This window comes from Punica granatum, chromosome 5 (assembly GCF_007655135.1).
Source record: "Punica granatum isolate Tunisia-2019 chromosome 5, ASM765513v2, whole genome shotgun sequence".
NCBI classification, from domain to species: domain Eukaryota; kingdom Viridiplantae; phylum Streptophyta; class Magnoliopsida; order Myrtales; family Lythraceae; genus Punica; species Punica granatum.
In genome coordinates this window covers 23,242,236-23,268,867 of record NC_045131.1, presented here as the reverse complement: position 1 = coordinate 23,268,867, position 26,632 = coordinate 23,242,236, and the positions used below count along the sequence as shown (strand labels likewise).

Sequence of the window (26,632 nt, the reverse complement as noted above, 5' to 3'; positions counted from 1 at the left end):
TATTATGAGCGTAGCTGAATATTCAGTCGCTAAATCGAAAAAAAATTCATTTTAAAACATTATATATATATATATATATTTTGAAAGAATATGTCTCTACCTCTCGATTTATGTAATTATTATATTAAATTATTCTTACAACTTATAGAAACATGACTTGATTTTCAAGTTATATTAACTAACGAGCCCGGCTGCAGTAGTGGGGAACTAATTATTTGATTATGATCAAACAAAGATGTACTGAGAAGATGGAAGAAAAATGCGCACTCCTGGATAAACGCCGCCTCGGTGCAGCATCCAATCTCACCACACCAACGTCCACCAACCAGACGAGCGATAACGAGGTTAAGAAGTTCACTATGTACAGCGGGTTAATTGGCAAGCTCTCTGCAGAACGAGAACAGAGTATTGCTATTCGAGTTCGCAGAGAAAATTGTCAATTGAGAATAACTGTCAATTAAGATAAATAGAATTCTTCCGACGTACATCAAGAAAACTGTGCCATGGAAAATATGAGCAAGGCAAGGCTGCTTCTGCAGATTAAGAAGTTTCTTGGAAAATTTCCACTACCGGAAATGGGAAAACGTCCGTTTCTGTTTTTGATCAGGTCCTTGTTAAGTAACATTAGTTGTGCAAACATATGCAGGAGTAACGTTGGACAATAAAAATGGAGAGGGAAAAGAGTCGATTAGAATTTTATTCCGGCAAGTTTATACAATGCAGCAGTCAATAGTACAGTAGCATCCAGACATGAACGGACTAACGATGGTCGGAACAGTAAATTCTCAGACTAGCACCAGCTACTCAAGCCTACTGCTTCCTAGAGTGTCTTGATTCTTGAACTTGTCAATTGATCCCGAAGCAGCAGCTTCATCTCTTTGCAAGTTAATATAATTCGTCCCACGTTCTGATATTTGGTCGGGAAAAAGCGGCAGTCTAAAGTTTGAAGTCAGTGAGCTCTTCTTTTGGCATCCTCAATATGGAACATGAGCTACAAAAAAGTTGGAGGTAAGTACTCTAATTCTCTCGTGCATTTTGCCTTGGAAGAATTAAAGGTCAGTTGTTTTACCTTTGTCCCAACATAGAACGTCACAAACAAGCCAAGGAGGACAGGGAGTCCTGCAAGATTAGAATACCGTTGGGAATTCGTACTTGGTTCTGAAACTGATCTGAGCTTTCAATGGAATAAAAATCGACCTAAGTTTTGAAAATGACAAGATTTAGGCTTAGTAAGTTGCTTAAGACCATTGCAAAGAGTCTTCAAAACCGGCCATGTCTTGTCTAGGAGCCCAACAAACACCCATCATATGACAGCGAAGCAAATAATTAGATTAAACCATGATCTGAGCTACTCAGAATCAACTTGCTGATACTCGGGCTCGTCTAATTTTTCGAGCTCTTTAGAAGACTGAGCTTAAGCTACTTGAGTTAGCTGCAGCTTGAAAAATAACACTCGATTTTTCTAAACTCCAGTTTTGTGAGTCAAGTCAAGCTACAGCTTGTCCATACATGGACTGATCCCATCTCCAGACCTAACAAGTCTGGATAATCATCGGAAGAAAAATACGTCCGCAAAAATTTCTCACATATAAAGAAGACGCGGAATAGAAAAGAGCTGACTAATATTTTCTACGGGCTGTCGAGAGAATAGATGGGCATTGAAAAAGAAAAAGTGAAAGCTGCATCACTTCTAGGCATACCTTCTCTGCCGAGGAATCGAGAAATCAACCAATTGATGCCAGATGGTCCAATAACAAAGCCAACAAGATTCGCAACCTGAACAGTGTTGACGCTGAATATTTAATCAATATAATATAAAGAGCTTTTTTAATGTACAAAAGTAGGAATAAAAGATGCGCAACGCATGAGAAGCAAATAACAGACCATAAGACAAGTGATTGTGACTGAACCGGCAAGTGCACTGACTTCACGGAAAAATAACTCCCCAAGAGCACTTTCGATCTAGATTAAGATAAACAAGAGAATACAGCCATTATTATGTTCTTGAATACGCATATGACTTGGAAATGAACAAGAATATAGTATATCACTCTACCAAATTAGTGATGGTATTAGTCGAAACTGATCCACCAAACTGATAAAGATATACTGGTACAGATTTTACAACTAACTCAATAATGAAAGATGTTTGCAATACAGGTACAGATTTTACAACTAACTCAACTTAGAGTGGTTTGGAAGAATAGAACTAAAGAAAGCTAACCATTAGACACTTGGATCGCACAATTGTTGTTGTTTGAGACCTTAAATTTTATTACCTAAACAAACTGTATTACAAAGGAAAAGACAAAATGCACTGAAAACAGTCATTACCTTGAAAGCATTTGCTGCTGACTTCAATATCAATTCGGGGACAAAGAACAAGCAAGTCAACCATGCCCATGAAAGAAGCTTCCTATTTTTAAAACCAATATATCACAAGACAAATAATGAGCTAACCAATAATTTTCAAAAACGACAATGAGGAAACACGAAAAATATTGTTTAAAGAGCTGAAATTACCACTCTAGGTCATGCCACAATGCGACAAAGGTGAATACTACCCAAACGTTGAGCAGCTTTCTTTGAGAACCTCCTAGGGGAATGTACATGTACCTAAACAGTGAAATTTTTAAAAAAATTCAAAGTCATACTTCTGAGAGGAACAGAGGAGAAACATGAAGAGGAAGAAAATTTGCACCTTACAAGCCATTTATTGAAAGAGGCGTGCCAATTTTTCCAAAAACTTTCCAAGTTGTAGCAATTATTGATGCACTTTGGCATGTTCTCAGGTGCCTCAACGCCACATATCTATAAGACAAATAGTAATCGAAGGGAATAATCATAAGCAACCAAGGAAAAGGCAAAGACCCCAAAAAGTTGACCATATTAGATCAAATATATACCAGTGACCAGAGCCGAAAATAGCGCCAGATCAGGAAGAACTTTAACCACATAAAGTTTAAGACCTATAACAGCAGCATCAACATTATGATAGAAAATCATAATTTAGTGCTTTTTCTAAAATTTTTTGAGAAATGAGATGAATCAAGGTACTTCTAATTGATTCCCAGAACAATTGTGTAAACACTCTTACCCCATACCCGATGATGAATACGTCCATGGGTGATAACTGTCTCCATATGCCACTGGTCCTCACAGAATCAAATGTGATTAGTAGATAAGCAGCTGGAAGAATATATATTATGTAATCTTTTCTCATGTTTTGATTTAAGGAACGTGAAGGGAATGAAAAAGAATTGGCATAGAAACCCACCAACTTCACTTTTCCATTACAGTACCCAATTTGTCCATTCCTTTGTATCAAAAGCACTGTTTGAGTATTGAGAAACTAACCTGATGGCAAAAGCATTATAGTAGAGCAGGTGCGTCATCAGTTCCATCAAGAAAAGACTATATAGCCACCTTATCCCATATAAAGCCATGTCTTTGACCGAGTAATTTCTCTGTGGTGCCTCCAGCTGCACATAAGCCACATCAATTCCATTAGTAGCATTGTCTCCATTTGTATTATCAATAAGCATAACAAAAGAAAGTAAGTTCCTACGAAATTGAAACTAGCAAATGACCCTCTGTGGGCGATACCACAAACAACAAAAAATAGATCAAAGATGCAAATCTTAGCAAGTATATTCCCAACCTGTGAAGCAAATGCATTAAAGCTAATAATCGGTCCAGCAATATAGAGGGGCGCATACACCAAATAGCAGAGGTATATGCTGAGGGAAAACTTGTCACTCGTCACACTTTTTCCCTGTACAGAAAATATAAAAATTTTGTAGGTGAAGAATAAGATCAATTAAGTATAGTCTACATATTGAAGAATAAAACGGCAGTTAACCTGTAGAAATTGGTAGCATGCTTTTCCTGATTTACAAATGTAGCAATGTTCAACATGTTTCTGTGCTCAGCAAACGCACTAACATTAGCAACGGGTACTCTTTGAAAAACAGTGGGATAAGGTATTAAGATGATTAGAACAGGAAGTGGTCAAAACTTTTAAACAATGATGACACCTCGTGGTTGAAATGAGAACCAAGAATTGACCACCGGTAATCATAGCCAAAGCTCACCATGCGCAAAATAACTGCCAACCAGATGAGAAATGAATCATAGAAAAGTACTAGTGAGAACAAGAGTGTCGGTCGAGTTCAGCGAACAAGCAGGAAAAATGAATGAAAGAGAAACCAAAACAAGAAATAGTCAAATAGTGGACGGCCATTGGCACTCAACTGAAAATCTTAGTTTATAGTTTCCAATTTGCAAATGCTCATAAAACATCATGTCCCTGTAAATTGGTAGTCATTTCACTTCATGGCAATTAATTTATTAGCATCGACAAAATTTGGAAGTCAATGAAACACAATATATGTGATATGCTGCGTGGTCTTATAGAAATTTCTGACAAAGAAAAACTGAAAAGGAGAAGTGCAGATACATGAAATTTTAAAGAAAATCCACATAAAACATAATAACACAAACACAGAGAGGAGGTAAAGAAAGTACCAAAGTTAAAGCAAATTTGCCACCGAAAAGTACCCCGGAAATTGTCCAAGTACTGCCAATGGGCCCTATGCACAACATAAAATGTTTATTATCATGATAACCATTAGCAATTGGACGAAGCAAATCAATAAAATGGCTGACTGAACTAACCCAAACATGGAGAATGAATATCCATCATAAACACGATTACATATCAGAAAGAATATGTTGAAGATCCATAATAGTGGTAGGAAGTATTTTGTCCTGGCAAATATCTGCAGAAACATACACATGGAAGTTTCACAAATTCAAAAGATCTTTCCTCTTTATATATATATCTCTCTGCTACTCTTAGCTCCAGTTTTATTGTTTGACAACTTCCCAATTGACCAATTCATCCAACGTAAATTGAAATCTTACTTTTTGTCTCCAAATGCTTGTTCACTTATTCAAGTCAAATACAGTCATAAAAAGCTGCCAATCCTGGTCTACATTATCGAATAAATGAGGACCAACGACTTTATATTTTTCCAACAAGGAAGAGAGAGAGGACGTGGATATCTATTTTCATTATAATGCTGCCAACTTTTCCTTCATGAGCTCTTTTGTGTTGTAAATTGTCTTTGTAAGCACTAATCATACTGCCATTCTATCAAATGGAACTGAATATTCATTGAAAAGATTGCAATTTTTACATAAATGACCAGATGATAATTAATAAAACCAATATATTGAGGCATGGCTCTTACCTTGACGAGAAGATAATTCAGGGAAGCAATTGCCATGACAAATATAATGCTACAACAAACAGAGAAGAGAATCTGTTAGAGAAATCCTGAGGAACCAGCAAGAAATTCGAATTGTTATTAGATTACAATGAAATAAGTTGTATGCACCACTTACCAAGCTCCATGCAGGTATACCAGGTAAGCTGAAGAAAGAAAAAGCCAAATGTACGACATTCCCCTCGCTTTCAGTCCAAAACATGCTCTCATAATATTAGCAGTCAATGCAAAAATTCCAAAAACAAAAGTAAGAATGGGCAAGTTCCCACGGAAGTTTCTCCATTGTGCATCTGAGACATCCTGCATAAGGTATATAAAGTAGGAAGACGTTGCTAAGTATGGTAAACTTAACAAAGTGCACTAACAATTCAAAGCTATGATGATCCACAAATGCTTAACCAACTGAGCTTAGACTACAATTATTGAATCTCAACTGGAGATCGATCACTTAATCTAATTCAACATATAACTGAAATGATATCCATGCACAATAACTTGAAGTCCTGAATTACTCGATTGGTAGTAGTTCACACAGACAAGCAGCACCTATCTCACCCATAATTCCTTATTCACATTTACAACTTTATCAAGATTAGTATACTAATATAGAAAGAAAGTATATAATGAACTAAAATTTAAATACATCGTACTTTAAATTAGCTATCATGATTCATTAAAATTTACCACCACAAGTCAGATGCAAGGATACTCGTATTCATCAATTAAAAAATTACAATGAAGTTGGTTTAAGGGGATAATAACATTAGTCTCGAGTCTTGATAGATCTTGATTGTCTCCTTTTACTCTAGTACCCACTAGATACAGCAGGATATGAATCTCATAAAGAGTTGCCCACGAAGCAGCTACAGCACAGGGATAAGCAACCTCAAAAACTTCTCTTATAAGAAATAAATCTCCATCCTTGCACAAACCCCAAACTTATCCAGCAGTTTCTTATGCTCGAATCTATTTCCAGCTATAAACTATGAGAAATGAGAAGCATACATTGAGTCGATTAGCAAGAAAACCCGGTCGCAACCCGTAGAGTTTGGAGTAATGATCTGTTACAGGAAGATAGACCCGATGCAGGAAAAGTTCAGGAGGCAAAGACAAAGGGTTTTAAAAGAAAATCCAATAGCAAGTGACTGAAGCTAGTGATGTACATCATTACCATGAGAGAGTTGCAGAGATCTACGAATGATGATCACGTAAAAAGCAATCGCATAGAGAACCAAAAATGGAAGTTCTCTCCTCTTCCATGACACAACATTCTTGTTATTACTCCGGATAGCCATTTTTCTCTTTGCAGCTAATCTTGCATCACACGAGCATTTAGACTTCTTGTCCCTGCGGATGATCCATTTGCCCAGAAAGCACCAACCTCTACAAACACCAAACCACAGAACAAAATCATCAGGGAGATCTTCCCCGTTGTTTACATTCCCTGAGCCGAGACCCAAAAAAAAAAAGGGACCCAGTGAAAATCGGAAAGAGGCAAAATTGCGGAAATCAAATAGAATGACCAACAGAATAGAAGAAACAAAAAGCAGAACCGAAAGAGGAGAGACCAAAGAAGACGAAAGAAATAATAATGAGCTCACCTTGTGTTGCTAATGAGAACACTGTTATGCAATTTGATTCACTTCTTCCTAACCATACAGCAAGTCACAGCCGCACAGCTTTGTTCGACGAACAAGCAGGATGCAAGCAGAAAGCGTACAGTATAACTGCTCGAGCAGACAAAACCTCTTGACAGAGGGGAAGGTTTCAGCTAAAACCGCATTTCCAGTCGCATCAAAGAAGAAGAAAGTCAAAGACACGGAACAGAAGGAGAGGAATTGACAGCTTCGAGACGACAAATTCACGATGAATTGCAAAGGGTTCAATGCGCTCTGATGGAGAAGCAAGACGAAAGGAATCTGCGAGATGACTGTGAACGGGGAGGAAAGGAAAGAGCTTTTGGTGACTGTGCCTGTAACTCTCCGGTCGGGTTGATGATTATCGCTCGGCTCTCTGACGATCTCATGGATTGAAGCTCTGGCACGGCCGTCGGAATCCGTCCCCGTCGGAATTGTAAAAAGCGAGGGCGCCGGCCGGGAAAGGGAGTGCTTCGACTATGGGCCGGGCCGAATATTAGTGGTAAAAGAATATCTTCTATCTAATTGGGCTAAAGTCCCTTTTTTGTGTTGAATTGGGCTAACTACAGAGTTTTTTGTTTTTTTTTTAAAGGAAAAGATTGCATTTCCAAAAATCGATACAATTAAACTCGTCCAACTAATCCTCATAGCCCATCGATATATACTAGATGTTAACTCTTGCTATACACAGTAATCAAATCTAAGCAAGAAAATTATAAATTAAAAAATGATAATTAGTACCATAACATATACTAGATGTTAAACCCGTGTGCGGACTATAATTATTAAGAAAATAAAATAATCGATAATCTATAGTTAAAGTGACAATTACTACCATAATATTTTTTAACTTCAAGTCACAAAGTAGGAGTCCAATCTATTGGCGGGAGAGTTTATTCTTTTGTTCTTCTCATGAGGTGTGAGGATATATACCTTCGTTAGAGTGCATTTTTATTTAATTTACTCTTGATACTGGAACATGTGTAGAATGATTGAGTATTTTTTTTTTTGAGACTACAAATAGAATTTTTCGATTTTTACAACTGAGTTGTGGAAGTATATTATAAAACAGTTAATTCAAGAAATATAACATATCTAATACTTTTATATAATAGAAAGTACTGCCATAGCCCCAATCTAGGATATATGAAATTCTTTTCATAATCACGAAGAGTCTCCACTATGCCAAAGTAGAATTCTGGTGCTATGATTTTTCCGGTTGTGTAAAGTAACATTGGAAGTTTTAAACGTAAAGTTTGATATACATTGGAAGCAAACATTGTGATTTCGCACCCACCATAGTCTCCTTTCAATAGAATAATAACAATAATTACATTTAATCTTTATATAATATATATTTGTGAAATGAAAAGGGAGGATTAACGTCGTCGTTTGAATTTTCAAGCCCTCAGCTCATTGTTAAGTGACTTTTGACCTGTGAGATTGATTAAATGACTATAATGAAAAGATGAATCCAATTAATTAATTTTATGAAATTCGGGAAGAGTGCATAAAAAATCTAAAAAGACCTACAATTTTCATGTTTTCAATAATCTTCACCGAGATAGGCAAACACAATTACATGCTTATGTACTAAAAACAAAATCATAACTGCTCATTTCATTTATAACTCCTTATATGCTTGAAAATTATTATTATAGAAGTTCATATTAAATAATCAAACATCCATACTTCTATAGAAGGGAGAAGAAAACTAGCTTAGTCTAATTTCCTATTTCCTAACATGCAATTGAAGATATACAATGAATAATTAAGATCCAATGGATGAGAGGAAGTTTAAGAAAATATAACTACCCATTCCAGATTCCCCCACAATCCTATCCTCCCTCCTGTTTCAATAAAAACAGTCCATTGTTGCATTCAAAATCGTTTCTCACATTCCATATTTTATTTTATTAGCTTTAATTATTTTGAATTATTTATATAAAGTTCATCCTCCTTTTGTAAATAACAAAAAAATGAGTTTTCTTTGAAATTAAAATGACTCCTAACATGCAACTATTTGGTAGATATTTCATGTGATTATAAAATGATAATATAATCGTGTACAATACTAGCATGAAATAATTTTGAGAAATAGGAATAGTGTCATATAGAGATAGAATTTTGAGAAGAAATGAGATTGTCTCTATTTTGAGACGGAAATTTTGACATTAAGACGTAAAATTTCATTTATCATCCGATATGTGATAAAAAGGAAGGAAATCTCTATCTCATTATTTTAGACGAATTAGGAGATGAAAAAGACTGTCTCTTAATATGGAGATGACACTTTCCGTCTCAAAATTTGTCTCTACTATAGAGACAAAATTTTGAGACGAAATAAGTTTGTCTTAGTTTTGCAAAGGAAATTTTAAATTGAGATGGGAAATTCTGTATATCATCAAAGAGAAGGAAAATAAGACGTAAAACTCTGTCTTGTTTTTTTAGACGGATCAAGAGACGGAAAATTTCATCTCTTAATAATGAGACGAAAATATTTGTCTCAAATTCCCATCTCTATCCACATAAAGACGAAAATTTCTATCTCAAATCTCTGTCTCTATGGATCCAGATACTTCTTATATTTCGAATATAATTTCTTCTTTTTTCTCTTTTTTCATTCCGAATCTTCTTCTTCACCTTTTGTAAAACCTGAAAGTCCTCTTAGGTTTCACACTTTGAAAATTAAATAATTTGATCACTCGCATATTAAATGCATCAAATAAGTTATTAATTGATCACATTAGTTTTGATATTGAGTGTAAATGAGATAAGAAATAGTTCGGTATATGAATATAAATTATAAAGAAAGTCAATATAAAATTTTTTAAAAATATTAAAATAATAGAGATGAATAACGATTGTGCATTATAATTTTCGTAGATAAAATAATAAATAAGTTACATACAAAATATTAATAGTATGAGGAAAGATGTACAAATTACAATAAGAGTACAAGCATTTAACAAATAAGTAATAGAAAAGTAAATATTATTCTAAATAGATAATAATAAATATAATGAAATATTAAAAAGTAACAATAAATGGGAGTAGCCTAGATAGTAATACACAGGAGCACTAGGGTGAAGACCTTGGTTCGAGTCTTCGCGAATGAAAGCCCACACAATTAAAGAGACAGAGGTGCATTGCACCCTTTGTATATGTGGTTGGTGCACACAAGCTCGTGCTCCCTGTAGGCTTGGCCAAAATAATTATTTTCTTTTCTTTTTATATTTTTTGATGAGTTTTAGGTCTCAAGGATTGAGACAAAGAGAAAAACGAAATTTTCCCTCTCTAATGGATATATGGAAAGCTTTGTCTCTCTTTCTGTCTCTAAGGTAGAGACAACAAATTACGTCCCCTTTTTTGTCTCAATTAGCGACGGGTTTATTCATCTATGAAGTTTAGATGAATTTTTCTATCTCCAATTTCCCTTTCATTTTTTACTGAGACGGAAATTTTCATCTCTTTAGTTTGGGACAAGGCTTTTTGAGACGGATCCGTTAAGATGGACTTTTCCATCTCTATATCATGTAGAGTCAGAGTTTTCCATCTCAATTGTTGTCCCTGGAAGGCTGAGTTCCTGTACTGATAAAGACGATATTGCATGATGTAAATGCATCACATAGAGTACTTCCACACAATAAAATTATTTGGTTCTGATTTCTCTCAGTATCTTATAACTCCTTACTATAATTATATTTATAATTTACATTTATACAAAAAATTAAAAATATATATAATTCCGTGCGTAGCATGGGTACAACATCTAGTTATTATAAATATAAATTTCTACCTTTTAATAAGTGTTGGTTCTTTCAACTTCTATAAGTTACGTGGCAGCATGATATCGTGTCACATGCCACAACACTATTGGTGGTGAAATGAAAGGTCATGCAACGAAAATATTGTTCTACGTTAAAAATGCGAACTCATTGTTTTAAATATTATAATAGCATAAAGATTATTTTCACTAAGGGTGTTTTAGGCAAATGAAAGTGAGACGGAGAGTTTCTTCGGGCTTTACGCGTGGTGTCACATAAATATTTTCTATGATAAGTAAATCTTTTTTTTTAAAAAGAACTAGACATTAGACCCCCGTTAAATGGAAAAGACTAAATGGATGTGTGGAGACTGGAGAGTGTTCGAGAGACAAGGGGGGGGAGGGTCTCCAGGAGGCGAATGACAATAGGGGGAAAATCTCTCTGATCTGAGGCTCTTTAATATTTATAGGCAGGTGGGACCAGGGGAGCCCTTTTTTGCTTTAGACATGTGTTTCAAAATAAATATTTCTCTCATCGAAAATATTTCGGCTGAGAGTAACAGGAGAAATTCGCAAAAGTTTTTTAATCTTTACCTATTGCCTGCGTTACTCGAGTTTATTACAAGTTCTTTGTTAATGAAAAAAATCAGGACTTTTTGGATATGAATAGTAGTAATTTCAATGATAAATACGGACATGAAAAAAGCAAGATTTTTTTTATTATGGTGATGAGGTAATTCTACCAGTTTTATTTGGTAAAATCCATGTAATGTTTTAATATATTATTAGTAAGTCTTACCATTCATATTAAAACGGTAAGTTATATTTCGAATTTCACAAAATATTTTATTATTAAATAATATACCAATTTTACCAAATTGAATGAGTAAAACTAGTGTAATATTTTATTAATATGGTGTTGTAATTTTACCAATTCGAATTTGTAAAATCGATGTAGTTATTTTTATTTAAATGATAGATTTCAACAATATAATTCTATATAGATTATTAATACATCTTTTTACTTAATAGGTGTAGTATTAAAAAATAATATTTTTTATTATTTATTTTTTCTTTTTGAAACAGTAATGATGTAATAAGAAACATAACATGACGAAACGTAGTGAAAATCACATGGTATGACACATGGTGAAAGCTAAAGAGGCCAAAGATCACTAGTGTCTTCACTTGATTAAGTGTTCCATGCATTATATATTATATAATGACTCGAATTGGTAAAATCCATGTAATTATTTTTATTTAAATTATAGGTTTTACTAACGCAACGATATAGTTCTATATAGATTATCAATACATCTTTTTTATTTAATTGGTGTAGTATTAAAAATAACATTTTTATGATTAATTATTTTCTTTCTGAAACAGTAATTATGTAATTAACAAACATTACATGGCGACACGCATCAGAAATACTTGCATATGCGACTGTTGTTTCCCCGCAAGTACACGGGGCATGCAAGTAATAGAGAGGCGAGAAAAAGTATCGTTCCACAGAGAGTTGTGCTAATGGTATCGCCAAGCATCGATATTATGACACTCGGATAACAGTCAAGCCAATCGATAATTTTAAGATGTAAAGTAGAGAACATACTAAACTAGCAAGATATTAACTAGTTCGATTAACGACAATCAATGATAAGGAAACCTAGGACCCCGACTTCCCTTGGTGTTTGTTAACCCCTTACACTCTCTCTCTCGGTTTACTAAATGGATGATTGCACTACTCTGGTATTCAAGTGCTCTTTCCTAAGTATCGTTTGAGTTGCTTGGGAAAATATATCTAATCTAACCAATATCCTATATTTCTATGACTATTGCGATTAGATAAGATTCATTAAGCTTCTATCCCGACTCTTGGGTGCCAAGGGCATGCAAGTATATTCCTATCTCTACACTTGAATCGACTTGACCAAACAATTAATCGAAGTCAAACAAAGGCTATTTTACACCGTTTCTAAACCTTCACTCACTCCGTCGAGTTCGTTTGGGTCACAACATTGGTATTATGGATGATCAATCAACAACACGCATTAAACTCGGAAATAAAATAAGCACATCATATCATTCCATAAACCGATCAATAGAGTACTCGGAATCAAAATACACCAAGTTTCATCGGAATCCTAGAAGTCAAGCTTAGCTCATGGCTAAGGTAGTCATCATAATAACATAAATAAACATTATACAAGAGAAAGAGAAGAGAAAGGTGAAGAGAAAACTCGGTAGGTCGATGTCTCGACTTGTCGCCCGACTTCCCGTCTTCACCACAAGCCTTATCTCTCTTTTCAACCCAAAATGCTTCAGCTCTGTTCTTCTCCCTTTCTCCTCCCTTCTTTACGTTCAGCTCTCTTCCTCTGTTTTCCTCTGTTCCGGTCTGCCTCCTTGTAGCCTTCCCTTCCTCTTTTTAAAGGCCACTGCCGCTCCTCTTTTTGTCCAAGAGAAGTTAGCAGCTATCCTTGCTTTCCTTCCCTAAGTTGCAGCCTTGTTGGAGGATAAAAAGTTGGATTGATGACTTCTTTTTCTCCCAAGTCGCTCTTGCACTTATTACAGGCTTCTTTCTTTGTTTCTTCCTCTTAAATGAAGCTTAAACATGGATAAGATGAGCCCACTTGTACTTTAAAAGGGTCCCAACTTAATGATCTTCGAGCTCAAAATCGGTTCTTGAGAGGGAAGATGACAAACAGAGGACGTTGCAGCTGCTGGCTCCAAAGTTGCAACCTCAGTCCGCTTCTCCCCTTTTGCCATCCCAACAGGAGTTGCAACTTCCAAATGGTGAGTTGCCATTTTGGCACGGGCTGCTCGCGGGTCTATCTGCCCGTTGCTCCTAATAAGCATGAAAACGCATCACCATGAGTACCAAAAACTATAAAAACACGAACTTAAAATTAAGAACTTCCTATGACTCGTAACCTAAAACCATCCAAAACATCAACAAATCGAGGACATGGCAACGAATTCAAGCACAATGTGGAATAAAATAACTCTAATCCTAAAGAGCTATCAATGACGACACATGGCGAAAACTAAAGAGGTCAAAGATCACATGTGACATCACCTGATTAAGTGTTACATGCATTATATATTATATATTTATTTGAGGTAAATTCCTTGTAATTATTTTTATTTAAATTATAGATTTTTACTAACACAATGATATAATTCTATATAGATTATTAATACATATGTTTTTATATAATTGGTGTAGTATTAAAAAATAATATAATTTTATTATTAATTTTTTTCCTTTTGAAACAGTAATTATGTCATTAAGAAACATTACATGGTGACACATGGTGGAAATCACATGGGAACTTGCATATGCGATGCCACATGGCAAAAGTTAAAGAGGCCAAAGATCACACGTGTCATCACCTGACTAAATCTCCGAGGCATTATATATTATATATCGGTTCTTAATATATCCTTTTCATGTGAACCCTGGTACGAAAGCCCAATGAATCCCAACTAATCCGGTTGAGCTGGGTGATCCATTAAGGAGTAAAGCTCTCCCAACGTGAATTTTCTTCTCTTAGTACATGTTCTTTTTATTAATACGAAGTCGTAATTCTACGAATTAGGATTGGTAAAATTCGTGTAATTATTTTATTTAAATTATAGAATTTCAATAACACAACAATATAATTCTATGTAGATAATTAATACATATTTTTTTATTTAATTGGAGTAGTATTAAAAAATAATATGTTCTTTATTATTAATTTTTTCTTTTTGAAATAGTAATTATGTAATCAAGAAGCATTACATGGGGACATTATGGCGGAAATCACATGGGAACTTGCATATGTGATGACACATGGTGGAAGTTAAAGAGGCCAAAGATCACACGTGTCGTCACGTGGTTAAGTGTTATAGATCGAATTATTAAAATTCATGTGATTATTTTTATTTGAATGATAGATTTTCACTAACACAACGATATAATTCTATATAAATAATTAATAAGTCTTTTTTTAATTAATTGGTGTAGTATTAAAAAATAATATGTTTTTATTATTAATTTTTTTCTTTTTGAAATAGTAATTATGTAATTAAGAAACGTTAAATTGTGACACGTGGCAAAAGTTGCTTGAGAACTTGCATATGTTGTGACACAGGCACAAGATAAAGAGGTCAAAGGTCATACATGTCATCACTTGGTTAGGTGTTCTAAGTATTATACATTATATATTGATTTTACTTTTGAATTTTTCATTAAAAATCTTTTTTGACTTTAAATATTTAATTATATTTCAATTAAGAATATCAATCATTAATCATCATTAATAAATGAAAATGAATGAAAAATGAGAATGAAATGGAGATGGAAAGTGTCTAAGGGAGAGAGAAACTTGATGAGAGACAGAAAAGAGGGAGAGAGAATAAATGAAGTAAGCTGACGGTTGAAGAAAAATTACCAATTTTTCCTTCGATCTAACTTTTATTAATTTTCCACCTATAACTGCAATGGGCATATTTGGGAGGAAAGTTACGCCACTAACTCGTTTTCCAGATTCTAATAATGTCAGATTTTGCTTTCCTTCAATCTTTTGGAAAGGCATGGGTGGACAGAAAATGTTGACCATGTCAGCTTTTCGTAAAGCAATTAACGAAAATTAATGACGTACATTGTGGTGAATATTTTTTAAGATATCGTGCAATCTGATAGAAGTACGACGATATGTGCTATATAATGAAAAGTTTCAAAATATCGTGCTATATAGTGAAATATTCATTTTTCTTATTCATTATCTATGCAATTAGATGGCAATATTAGGAAATTATGATATTCTCCAATTTGATAGCTTTTCTCCCTGGCTGTGTACTATATATATTTCTTGTATTATTCTTCGGTGAATGAGATTGAATTGTCTAGTATATTGATTGATATGATATCAGAGTCTTACTGCGTATTTGGTTTGGCTCTTTAGAATTGGAAATCCGGCCCGATTTGCAAATCCCTAGTTTGGTAACATTTTGGAGCCCAGAATCTGGCCCAAATTCGGATGTATGGCGATTCGCCAACCTGAGCTCTCACCTCAAATTTCCAGAATTTTGATGAGCCAAACATGGGGACTGTCTTTGTCACCCTTTTCTCCAAATTTCAACATAGCGCTTTCGGATCCAACGCTACTTACGGTTATAAAGATCCAGCTCTAGATCATTGAAGCTCTCCAAGTTCAAGACACGTTAGCGGCCATCCTTCATTATCAGATGGCCTACCGAGTCTAGAACCATGTTCTGAATTTATCTCTACAAAGGTCTGAACAAACCCTTATGATATTGGTGGATTCTACAAATGCACCTATGTGTGTCCATGTCCCCTGATAGATCTCCAGATTGGACCAAGTGAAGCTCCTATTAGACAACTGGCTAACTAACTATGAGTGTCTTCACTAGAATGCTCAACCTATCCAGTTCACAGAGTCCAAGTTCGGTTGCAAGCCTGATGGAAAGGTTGTGATCACTTTTGATCACAAACCAATCCAGAACCCGGAGCCATTTGCCTCTCCAATGTTCCAAATGATTATGAGGATGCAGTCAGAAAAGGAAGGACTGCGTGATAATTCAAAGGCCTAGCAGCAGATAACCCCGATCTACTCTTTTAGTAGAAACGGGAACCTAGTGTATTTCTTCCACCAACTAGGAGGAAAACATTGCTATTGGGATATCTATGACCGTGGTGACTGTGATGTCTGCAACAAGAAAAAAAGATAGTCGCCCTGCTCTAAGGAGGCTACAAAGCACACATATTTTACCCCTCCTGAATCGGATGTGGATTCGAGTTTATTGATCCCAAAGAAAAAGAAGAAGAAGGTCCTACCCTACTACAAGCCCATCCTCAAGTGGACCAAAAAGTAGAGATGGGAGAACCCCGAAGATGTTCGGGAGTATCTCAAGGACATGGTGCCACCCTTGCTGGCAGAGAAAGTTATCAATCGGATGGAGCAGAAAGACTAATTAGCTGCAGAGATTCCCCAAGCGACTCTTGCCTCTATGGTCCACTCGACTTTTCCATCCTATGACAACGAGTTCCTCCTGTTGGGACAATTCATCGATGGTGAAGGTAGGCATACTCACGCCTTCAAAGTCCTCGAACCCAATCGGTCGTGATGAAAGGGGGAATCCCCAAAAGATCACTATCGAGGAAGCTATTCTTATCTGGCAGCCAAAAACGCGGCAACTCAAAATCGCGTTCTCTCGACTATCGGACCCGAGTAGACTCCCTCGCCACACAAGTCAACCACCTTGACAACAAGGTTGATCGCCACCATCAAGAGACCCAATCACTCCTCCGAGTACTTCAAAGAGAATCAAGGAGATCTAGGAAGTTTCTCATGTCTCCTATTTCCTGATCAATCTGGAAAGGAAAGAGGAAAAGATCTGCAAAATGAGAAACCAGATCGCGGCTCTCTCTGGAGTTCCTATACTAGCACCATCGTCATCGACCTCCAGTCTTTTTCAGTTTTCTGAAAAGACCTTCCTTTGAGAGGTCCTCAACATTTTTACCCTCAAAGGAAGAACAGAGGTCCCCTAAAGCCAGCCTAGTCAATCTAAGGGATCGAATCAGACAGGCTAAAAGGGTAGAACGAAAGAAGAAGAAGAAAAGGAAAGAGGTGTGAGAAACTCCTCCTACTGAAGTCCTTTTTGCCTCAACACCCAATCCTGAAGCTGAAGAAAATGAAGAAGCTAAGGAAGCCTTCAATGGTTTTCTCCAAATAGAACCCTATAATTTCTTTCCTAAAAAACAGCTGCCAGGCTGACCAGATGATTGTCTCTAGTAACAAGCACAGAGATGAAGAAACTAACTGATTTAGCTCTAGAAGAAGAGACTGAGCCCTCATAAGCTGTCTTAGAGGATTCGTCATGGGAAATGGAAGAATCAGAAGACTCCTATCCGGCCTTAAAGATGATGGGAAGAGGGTTAGGAGTGGAAGAACTAGACAAAGACGTCAGGTAAGAGGTTTCAAACCAACAGTATATAACAATAGCACCACCACCAATAAAAGGAAATAATAACTTCACATTAGGTAATATCCCTCATTCCAAGTGGCTAGATATACTCCACGAGTTCCTGACTACCTTTCCCAGAGAGCACTAGCCACCTAAAACAACCATGATATTCTGGCTGATTTTGTGGCTCGGTTTACTGGAATACTCGCAATTGGTGGACCATTATGGGGGAAGCATACTAGGTTTATTTCTTCTGTCAAAATCTCACCGAAGCCATTAGGCTGATGCATGTAGCTTTTATTGAGAGCCCTGATGATCTCAAGGAGCTGAAAAGATGAGAGCTTTTTGAGAGAAAATGTTGCTCATGCAAAAGGAAGCACTTGGACCTCCAGTTCAAGTATATGGTTCTCTTGTTCTATGAGCTCAACGCATATATCTCCCTGAAGCAAGTCTTCCTCTCCTCAATCCTAGCTCTTCTAGTAGGGGCTACTGAACGAGCATATAAGCTAGGAGAAAAAGAGTCATCGACAGCACTGTCGGTGAAATACAACAAGAGGTTCACTTAGTTCTCGATGATATTTGCAAGAAGCAGGTGATAAGAGAGTATGTGAAAGGAGATAAAGCTATAGATCGAGCATGTGGAAAATCGGAGTTATACATCAAGTGCTCCTCAAAAGACAGGACTTGCAGCTGCTCCATTAAAAAAGAAAAGCACCATAAGAAGTGGAAAATGTCCAAGACCAAATCCAAAAAGTATTCTAGAAAAAAATGGAAGTACATGAGGAAGAAGAGAAGATTCGAAAAGAAGTTCAAATCCTCTAGATACTACATTTGCAACTGGCTAGGCCATTTCGCTAAGAATTGCCCGAACGCCTTGAAACGAGGAATCAAGCTAGTATAGCAATTGGAGCATGCTACTGGCATCTCCCTGGAGAAAGATGACGTTGAGTCACTCTTCTCTTTGGATGAAGAAGCTAGACCTGCTTCAATTGTGGCGTTGGAAGTGCTTATAGATTATGGCTCTGACTTCTTAGAGCCTGAATCTGACTCCTGCTACATGGCGGTAGAGGTGACTGAAGAGATCAACTTGGTGAACTCAATCTCTCATGTTCCAATCTCTATATATTCCTCGAAATATGAAAAATCTATCAAGGTTATTGCATTTCTAGACATTGGAGCCGCCTAAACCAATATGAATTCAGAGGTCCTCTCCAAAGAGTGTTGGAAGCCTCATACCAAGCATTTTAACACCGCCTCCAGTAAGGTGTTCTCGACCCACCTCATAAGCAAGATGATAAAAATCCAGTTCTTTCCTGGATGTTCTCTAATCACAAAGATGCTTGGATCTACCTTGCTGAGGAAGGACATTTTAATCGGCTGGGATATCATTACTTGAATGGCTAAGCTTAGGATGATGCCTGAAAGAGTCCGTTTTAAGCAGTACTTTCAACAGTACGTGCAAACTCTCCGATCCCTTCATGGCATAACAAAGTGAATTTAAGCAACTAGTCGACGACCTTAAACAAAAGTCTTGTGCGGACTCTTACCAAGAGTTTCTCAAGAAATGCCTTCATCCACTGTGAAAGAATGAGCAGTTCTATGTTAGGCTGCCATTCAAGAAGAATGAAGACATCAATTCTACCAAGGCCAGCCATTTCGGAATAAGCCCCGAATATCAGCAATTTGCCTCTTCTGAATGTGCAGACCTCCTGCAACTGGACCTCCTAGAGCCCTCCAACTCGCCATGGGCATGTGAGGCCTTTTCATGCTCTCCAAAAGGAAGATGGTGATTGGCCAATGACAAATCTAATTTCTCGGAATGAAGATTGTAGAAGGCCAGTACCAACCGGAGCCTCATGTGGCCCATAAGCTATTAAAATATCATGAGAATTCACTAACTAAGAAACAAATTCTATAGTTTCTTTAGACAATAAACTATCTCAGGGACTTCTTTCTAAAAATTATCCAACTCAATTGCTCGCTTGAGAAGATAATAGAAAAGGATGCCCAGCATGGGGGCCATCCCAAACGAAGGCAATCCAGGAGCTTAGGGCATATATGCAGTCCCTACCTCCTTCAATGGAAAGAGTTCTTTGAGCAAGAAGCTAGAAGGGTGCCCTCACAACCTCCGTTGAGCAAGCATACCATTGTCCTATTCAAACAGCCATGGAGTATGATTCCAAGAAGAGGAAGATTACCCCGAGCACAGGGAGAACCTGTGTGGTTCCAGCGAACCTATTCCTCTAAGGTATGGAGGACTTTCACTACAGACATCCTAGACCTTGAAGATCAATGCATAAAATTTTCAAAGGATGATCTGTGAAAAGAACAAAGTAGTTCCCCAAGTAATCTGGCCACTGGCTACAGTCCAAGTCCCTTGGGACTATTCAGGAGATTACCTGATAACTAGGCCTCTCATCCAATGGGCCCCGAAGGACTACAACAGGGACAACTCAGTCCCTCCATTAGACTACGATCCAAACTCGCCAGATCCAGAAACTAGATCTAAACTCGCTAGTGGATACAACTGCTCAACAACCAGTCCTACCTGAAGATCAAACAAGACCCAGTTCTCACAATAATTATATGCGAGACCCTGGCAACTGGCCTCAACCAACACTGCCAGATGATGAAGACTGATGGAATAGTCTAATTGAAGAGGAGATCAATCAAGCTTTGGATGTGGAACCGACGAACAGTAGCCATGGAAGAAAGCATAGTGGTACTCTTCAGACATTGACTCTAATCCCAGCATGTCATCGTCTCATGAGCCATTTCATAAATAATAAAGGCTCGCCATTGTTTCCATCGACTGTTCAAAGTTTATTTTACTAAGCCATTATTAATAAGTGTCGGCTATAATGTCAGGCCATTAGTATGTAAGGTTGTGTTAGTTGGCCTCAGTCATAATGATGGGCCATAAGTGTCGGCCCGTTTGTCGACCATTTGAAAATATCTGGTTGTTGTATTGTACCGAGCTTCGCGTATATAATGACAGCTCCTCTAGTGTAAGAAATCAATTGAAGAAAATATCAGAAATTTTCCAGTACTTTCTCTCTCTATATGATTTTGTAAACTCTCTTATTCTGGGCTAAGAGTTTAGAATTCCCGGTAGTTCTTCAATGCCAAGAGCTGACTTAAGTATACTTTGTACTTGCCTCTTGAGAGAATTCTGCACATCAGAAAGAAAGTTGCTCATATGCGATCCGAGGTAATTTTAGGGAATCAGTAATACTAAAAATCGAGTTTTATGGCAATAATATGGAACTTAGTAGTTGAGCGTTTGCAGCAAGAGAGGCTATGAAACTTGCCGAAATGTATGATATTGTCGTCTAGATCTTGGTTATTAGTATTACTGCATTTCTCTAGCCTCACCTAGAACTAGTATGAGAGCATGGTTATTGTTAGAATTATTGAAGATTTCTATCCCTGATGCCTAGAGCTCTCATACCATGAGTACTCCTTCTGTAACTCCCCAGACAATTGAAGTTACTCTTTTTATTGAGACCCATTTCGAAAGTCTTTCAGCTGTAAGCTAGATGCCCTCTATGAGGTTTCCTACCTCGACGGGGATGACAAGATTTCCTCTACCGATCTGCCCCTTATGAACCCATACACCACCTTTTCAAAGCCTACTGCTTTCTCTCCAATAGGAAGCATCCAACATCTCATCCGACAGTCCCCTCACCGAGTCAAAGAACATGTTCAATCGACGAGTTATGATCAGCATCCTATACAGGCCTCGGAAATTAAACAATTCATGACCCTGCGGATTCCTCCGGAGTTTTCACGACAGTGGATCTCCCAAGGATACACTTATCTCTACTTCGATGCAATCTGGCTTGCCCTTAGTTACTATGGCAGGAAGGGTTTGCTCGTTGTGGCTCGTATGGCTTTGTTGAACACTAGAATCCTAGAGTATCAACATTCCCACATAGGAACGATAGAGACTACCCTTAACGCTGGTCTTTATCACAAAGTCCAAAATGCCCTCCATTATTGATCTAATTTCCACCATCTTGCCTCCATCCAAGGCACATGTACGGCCATCGCTCCCACCTGCTTCCATCGGCGACATTCCAACCAACTCTTCCTAATCAGAATCAACACGGAGAGGAGAGGGATCATCTAGCCTCATCATCTAGCCTCGTCGTGGCTATCTCTCACGTCGATAACGAGATTTGGCCGTTACCCATGGCTCAAAACCCTTAGCTCACGAGGCTCCTTGGGGCGAGCCTTGCCCTGAGCCCATGAGATCTTCCTGCCCCAATGTTGTTCGATGTGGTCGTTCAGGGCTCATAAACTTAAGGAAACCTCCTCCCAAGTCACTTAGCCGACAATCTCGAGCGAGAGACGATTTCTCTCGCTCGATCAAGTCCCGACAAGCATTCCAACTCAGTCGAGCGACGCCGCGAACTCACGGACCCACATCCGACAAGTCTCATCAAAAAAATACAAATAATTTTATTTCAAAGGAGTCATTTAATCTTTAATAATATCTAAATACCAGTCTATTTTGAGGTCGAGCCAAACAAAAAAAAATGGAAACCTTAATTTCAATTCTAATCCCATCTAATTCCAACTCTCCCCTTATCCTAACCCCCCTCCATTCCTAACCCACCCACCAAATGCCCTATTAAGCTCCTTATCTCAGTTTCTCGATTCACCATGTTTGAAAACAAAGGAAAATCGGTTGAAGAGAAGTTCCATCGTCTCCTTATTTCTTAATGCTTTGGACAGTGCTGGTTAAATTCTTGTTACGCCCATTATGATGGGCAATAACTATCCGACATGAGCCAGAGCAACAAAGCGAGCCCTTTGACCGAAGAACAAATTATGGTTCATTGATGGGTCATTGCAGATGTCGGATCTATCATCAATTGATTTAATTCTTTGGACATGTGTAACCAAGATTGTCAGATTCGCGATTCTAATTAGAATTGGTCGAGAGTTGTGGAATCATGAATCGTAAATTCGAATCGTGAATTGTAAGATTCTACCTCAAATAAAAAATAAATAAATAAATAAATAAATAAATAAATAAATATATATATATATATATATATAAATTAGATCACAGTTCATAACTCAAAGTCTTGAAATAGAATAAAAAGCTAACAACATAACATAGGATGATTAAATAGATCAAATGTCATCCAAGTCTTCATCGCCAAAACCAACATCATCAACGCATAGCAAAGCAGCAATGGAGAGCTCGAAGCAAACAGCCGCACACAAAAGTGCTCGAAGGACAACTATTACAATTGGCAATTTCAACTAAATGAGGCAAGACAAAGATTACAATCGACCATTTGAGCAGGGGATGAAAGCAATTTCTATAGGAGAAGGCAAGATTTGAGCGATGAGATAAGCTAGGGCTGGAGACTTTTCTTTCTTCGAGACTTCAATAGGGCTCAAAAGTTAGGAGTCGATTCTCCATTCATTCGTCGATCAGTAGAAGAGGGAAAAAAAATCCAGTCGGGCAGCTTTAGGCTCAAAACAAAAAATTGGGCTAAAATAAATCCAGTCGGACGCTATTCTACCACGATTCTAAGATTTCGATTCCTGGAGTGAAATCAAAACCGCTAGTCCCCTGTGAATTGCATAATAGCGCGATTCTACGATTCGACTCGCAAGTCTAACAATAATGTGTGCAATAATAAGATACTTGCTTTGATGTATAATTCCCTGGACAAGAATCTGCAGGCAAGTCTCACGTATGTCTACAATGCACTCTAGATGTGGAATGAGCTAAAGGGTGCTACTCATAAGACAATGCGCAGAGAATTCATCATTTGAAGAATGAAATTTGTCGACTTGAGAAAAGTAATGTTTTTATCATTGTCCATTTTACTAAACTGAAGGGACCACGGGATGATCTTGATGACTATCCCAAGGTGTTGGAGTGCACATGTGAGGCTTTCTGGGAGTTTATTTTTAACGAGATAAAAGCCACAGTTCGATCTAGACCGTTGGAATCTAGATGACCAGTTTTTTGCACCTACAATGTCATTTTGGAAAATTGTGCTAAAGGTTGATTTTAAATTATGAAACTAATTCATTTTATATAATTGATTTTACATATTTGAAACCACTAGTAAGTACCCAAGAGATAGCTGATTTGAAGGGAAGGAAAATCGGAGTGGCCAATTTAACCAAAAACAGGGTCAGACCAATTTAATACTTTCATGCTTGGGATTGGATCAAGCCGACAATTGGTACCAATTGAGCCAACCAGTCCAGAGCACAAGGGCAACCGACCCTGTAAGTAGACCGTTCAGCTCTCTCCAATTGAGCTGACCGACCCTGTTGTTGGGCTGGGCCTCCTGATTCGAGCTACTCTAATTCTCACTCACTAGGCTTAAGACCAAGATTGTCAGAATCGCAATTCTACCTAGAATCGGTCGAGGGTTGTGGAATTGTGAATCGTATAATCGAATCGTGAATCGTAAGATTCTATCTGTAACTAAAAAAAACATATGTAGATATATATCAAATCTCATGTCAGAAATAGTAGAAGTAAATATCAAATGATAACTGACGCAGCGTACACGCGAGTAACCTGTCACAGATCCGTTGATTCCACAGAATACCGAAATTACGACCTTCAATCCCTATTGATTTTTTGAATTCTTAGGAAATTGGCATCCAACTCAAATCAAATCCGAGAATTGGGCAAAGAGCACAAAAGCTCCAATTTTTATTAATTGATCAAAAGACAAAACTATTAAACCGTAGGGTTTTACATTGCTTAAATAGGAATTAAAACACCTAAATTACACGAAAGACATAAACTTTTCCTAAAATTGCAAAAATACTCAAATAATATAAAAATGTCCGTTTTAGGCTATAAACGATGGAATTTAGCCTAAATTTCGTACTTTCACGGCCAAAGGCGGTGAATTGTGCTTTGGAGGTTGTTTCCCTTGAGATAGGGTCGTCAAAACATGTTTTTCTCGAGATACCGATTTGCCACGTCTTCTGCCGCATCATTCTCTCCTGGGTGGAGAGAATTCTCGCTCGAATTTGCCCTAGGAGTCCAGAGATAATATTATCCACACAAACACACACATCTTCCATACTTGACCGGAAATCGATGTTAGCCAATGCTCCAGAATGGATGATTAGAAAAAATTCTGACTCAAAATACTCTGCCATAGTGGTTGGTTTGATAGAGACATCTGACATCCTCGTCCTCACTTGTTGATTCGAGGCACGGTACTTCTCAATTTCTTGCTTCACCCTCGCCTCCCTTTTATCTTTTCATTGCGAGTCCATCCTTTTGTCGATGGCCTCCCAGACCGCATCAACCTCCTTGTCGTCCTCATCATACTTCATAGAAGCAAAGAAACCCACATCATTCCCCTTAAATTCATCGAATTTCCAATTCTCGTCATAAACCCTCGTCATCTCCCTCATCATTCTCGTTGAACTCGAGCTCTCAATCGCCTCTTGCTAAAAACAATGCGTCATCAGACGGATCCTCTTCGATAAATATATTCGCGTCCCCTTCAGAATAGGTATCATAATCAACATACTCCAAGTCGGCAGTCGGATTAGTGACTCGTTTGCGCCTCGGGTCGACCTCATGCCGAGCCTCCATTAGTGCTCCCATCTTCTCGGCTAGGCGATCCACAACCACGTCCAGCCTACGCTCAAACGCTACCACCAGCCGGGTATGAATGATATGCTTGATCCTTCGATTCAGTTTGATCTCCTCTGCAACACGACGTTGATTAGCCGTTCTTCGGGGTGGCATCGTTGATCCAAGAAAGAACGTAGCTTTGATACCAACTGACGCAGCGTACACGCGAGTAACCTATCACAGATCCGTTGATTCTGCAGAATACCAGAACTACGACTTTCAATCCCTATTGATTCTTCGAATTCCTAGGAAATTGACATCCAACTCGAATCAAATTCGAGAATTGGGCTACGAGCACAAAAGTTCCAATTTTTATTAATTTTACAATGCTTAAATATGAATTAAAACGCCTAAATTACACAAAAAACATAAACTTTTCATAAAATTGTAAAAACGCCCAAATAACATAAAAATGCCCGTTTGAGGCCGTAAACGATGGAATTCGGCCTAAATCTCGTCTTTTCACAGCCAATGGTGTGAGTTGTGCTTTGGAGGCCCTTTCCCTCAAGACAGGATCGTTAGAACCTATTTTTCTCGATATACCGATTTGCCACGTCTTCTACCTCATTAATAAATCTTGTTGTTTCCTACTTCGTTCGTCAAAATCTGTAATTAGTCTTCACAAAATAGCGCTTCCACTATAATAACCTCCAATGAAAATTGATATAGTACCATGATCACGGATCATGTAAGTGAAGTTGCTTTTCCCCCTAACTTCTTCTTGGTTTGTCCTTTCTTAAAATCATCTTCTATTCTCAAAAAGAAGATCTCTCAGGCTCAACAACAACTGCTTGTGTCTCCTATCACAGAAGAGGAAATCAAATCAGCTCTGTTCTCAATGGGAAATGATAAATCACCTGGCCCAGACGGCTTCACGGTGTATTTTTATAAGCATGCTTGGAGAATTGTTCATAAAGACTTCTTTGCTGCTGTACAACATTACTTTTCGACAGGCGAGCTGCGCAGAGAGGTGAATTCTACAATATTAGCACTTGTCCCTAAGAAGGAGAAAGCTGATCGCATGAAGGACTTCCGCCCTATCTCATGCTGCAATGTGGTGTATAAATGCATTACCAAGGTGATCACCAACAGAATGAAAGGGGTCCTTCCTGATGTTATAAGCCTAAACCAGACAGCTTTTGTGCAGGGCAGGAGAATATCTGACAATGTCTTGCTTGCTCATGAGCTTGTAAGAAACTACCATAGACAAGGAATAACCCCCCGTTGTGCTATCAAAATTGACCTAATGAAAGCCTTTGACTCCTTGAACTGGGATTTTATTCTTAACTGTTTGAAGGTCATGGGATTTCCCCTATCATTT

At 37.6% G+C, this 26,632-nt stretch overlaps 1 protein-coding gene across 4 annotated transcripts; it reads right to left on the bottom strand.

Moving 5' to 3' along the window:
• Positions 1–668: 668 nt before the first annotated feature.
• On the bottom strand, positions 669–7,369 carry LOC116207619 (putative membrane-bound O-acyltransferase C24H6.01c). Of its 4 annotated transcripts, none has more exons than XR_004156952.1 (20): positions 6,893–7,369; positions 6,463–6,674; positions 6,297–6,352; positions 5,410–5,591; positions 5,256–5,304; positions 4,678–4,781; positions 4,528–4,592; positions 4,038–4,108; positions 3,863–3,922; positions 3,662–3,775; positions 3,358–3,482; positions 3,098–3,149; positions 2,907–2,969; positions 2,702–2,811; positions 2,524–2,616; positions 2,335–2,416; positions 1,885–1,962; positions 1,701–1,776; positions 1,070–1,197; positions 669–991 (listed from the first exon to the last, which is right to left on the bottom strand). XR_004156952.1 is itself a non-coding variant. In XM_031540647.1 (20 exons), exons 2-20 carry the CDS (start codon positions 6,584–6,586, stop codon positions 950–952), a joined length of 1,596 nt encoding a protein of 531 aa, XP_031396507.1. In that variant the 5' UTR covers positions 6,587–6,735; positions 6,893–7,369; the 3' UTR covers positions 669–949. The 4 variants fall into 4 exon arrangements, 3 of the variants coding, with proteins under 3 accessions (XP_031396507.1, XP_031396506.1, XP_031396508.1); XM_031540647.1 differs by having other exon boundaries at positions 1,070–1,119; positions 6,463–6,735; XM_031540646.1 differs by having other exon boundaries at positions 1,070–1,119.
• Between the last annotated feature and the right edge of the window lie 19,263 nt (positions 7,370–26,632).

What these genes read in the sequence shown, in the direction of transcription:
- LOC116207619 (XM_031540647.1), bottom strand. Translation starts at nt 6,586, where the DNA reads ATGGCTATCCGGAGTAATAACAAGAATGTTGTGTCATGGAAGAGGAGA. An exon ending in GTTCTCATTTCAACCACGAG is followed by an intron (nt 3,923 to 4,037) that starts GTGTCATCATTG and finishes TGCTGAGCACAG; the next exon opens with AAACATGTTGAACATTGCTA. An exon ending in TTAATGCATTTGCTTCACAG is followed by an intron (nt 3,483 to 3,661) that starts GTTGGGAATATA and finishes GCTTATGTGCAG; the next exon opens with CTGGAGGCACCACAGAGAAA.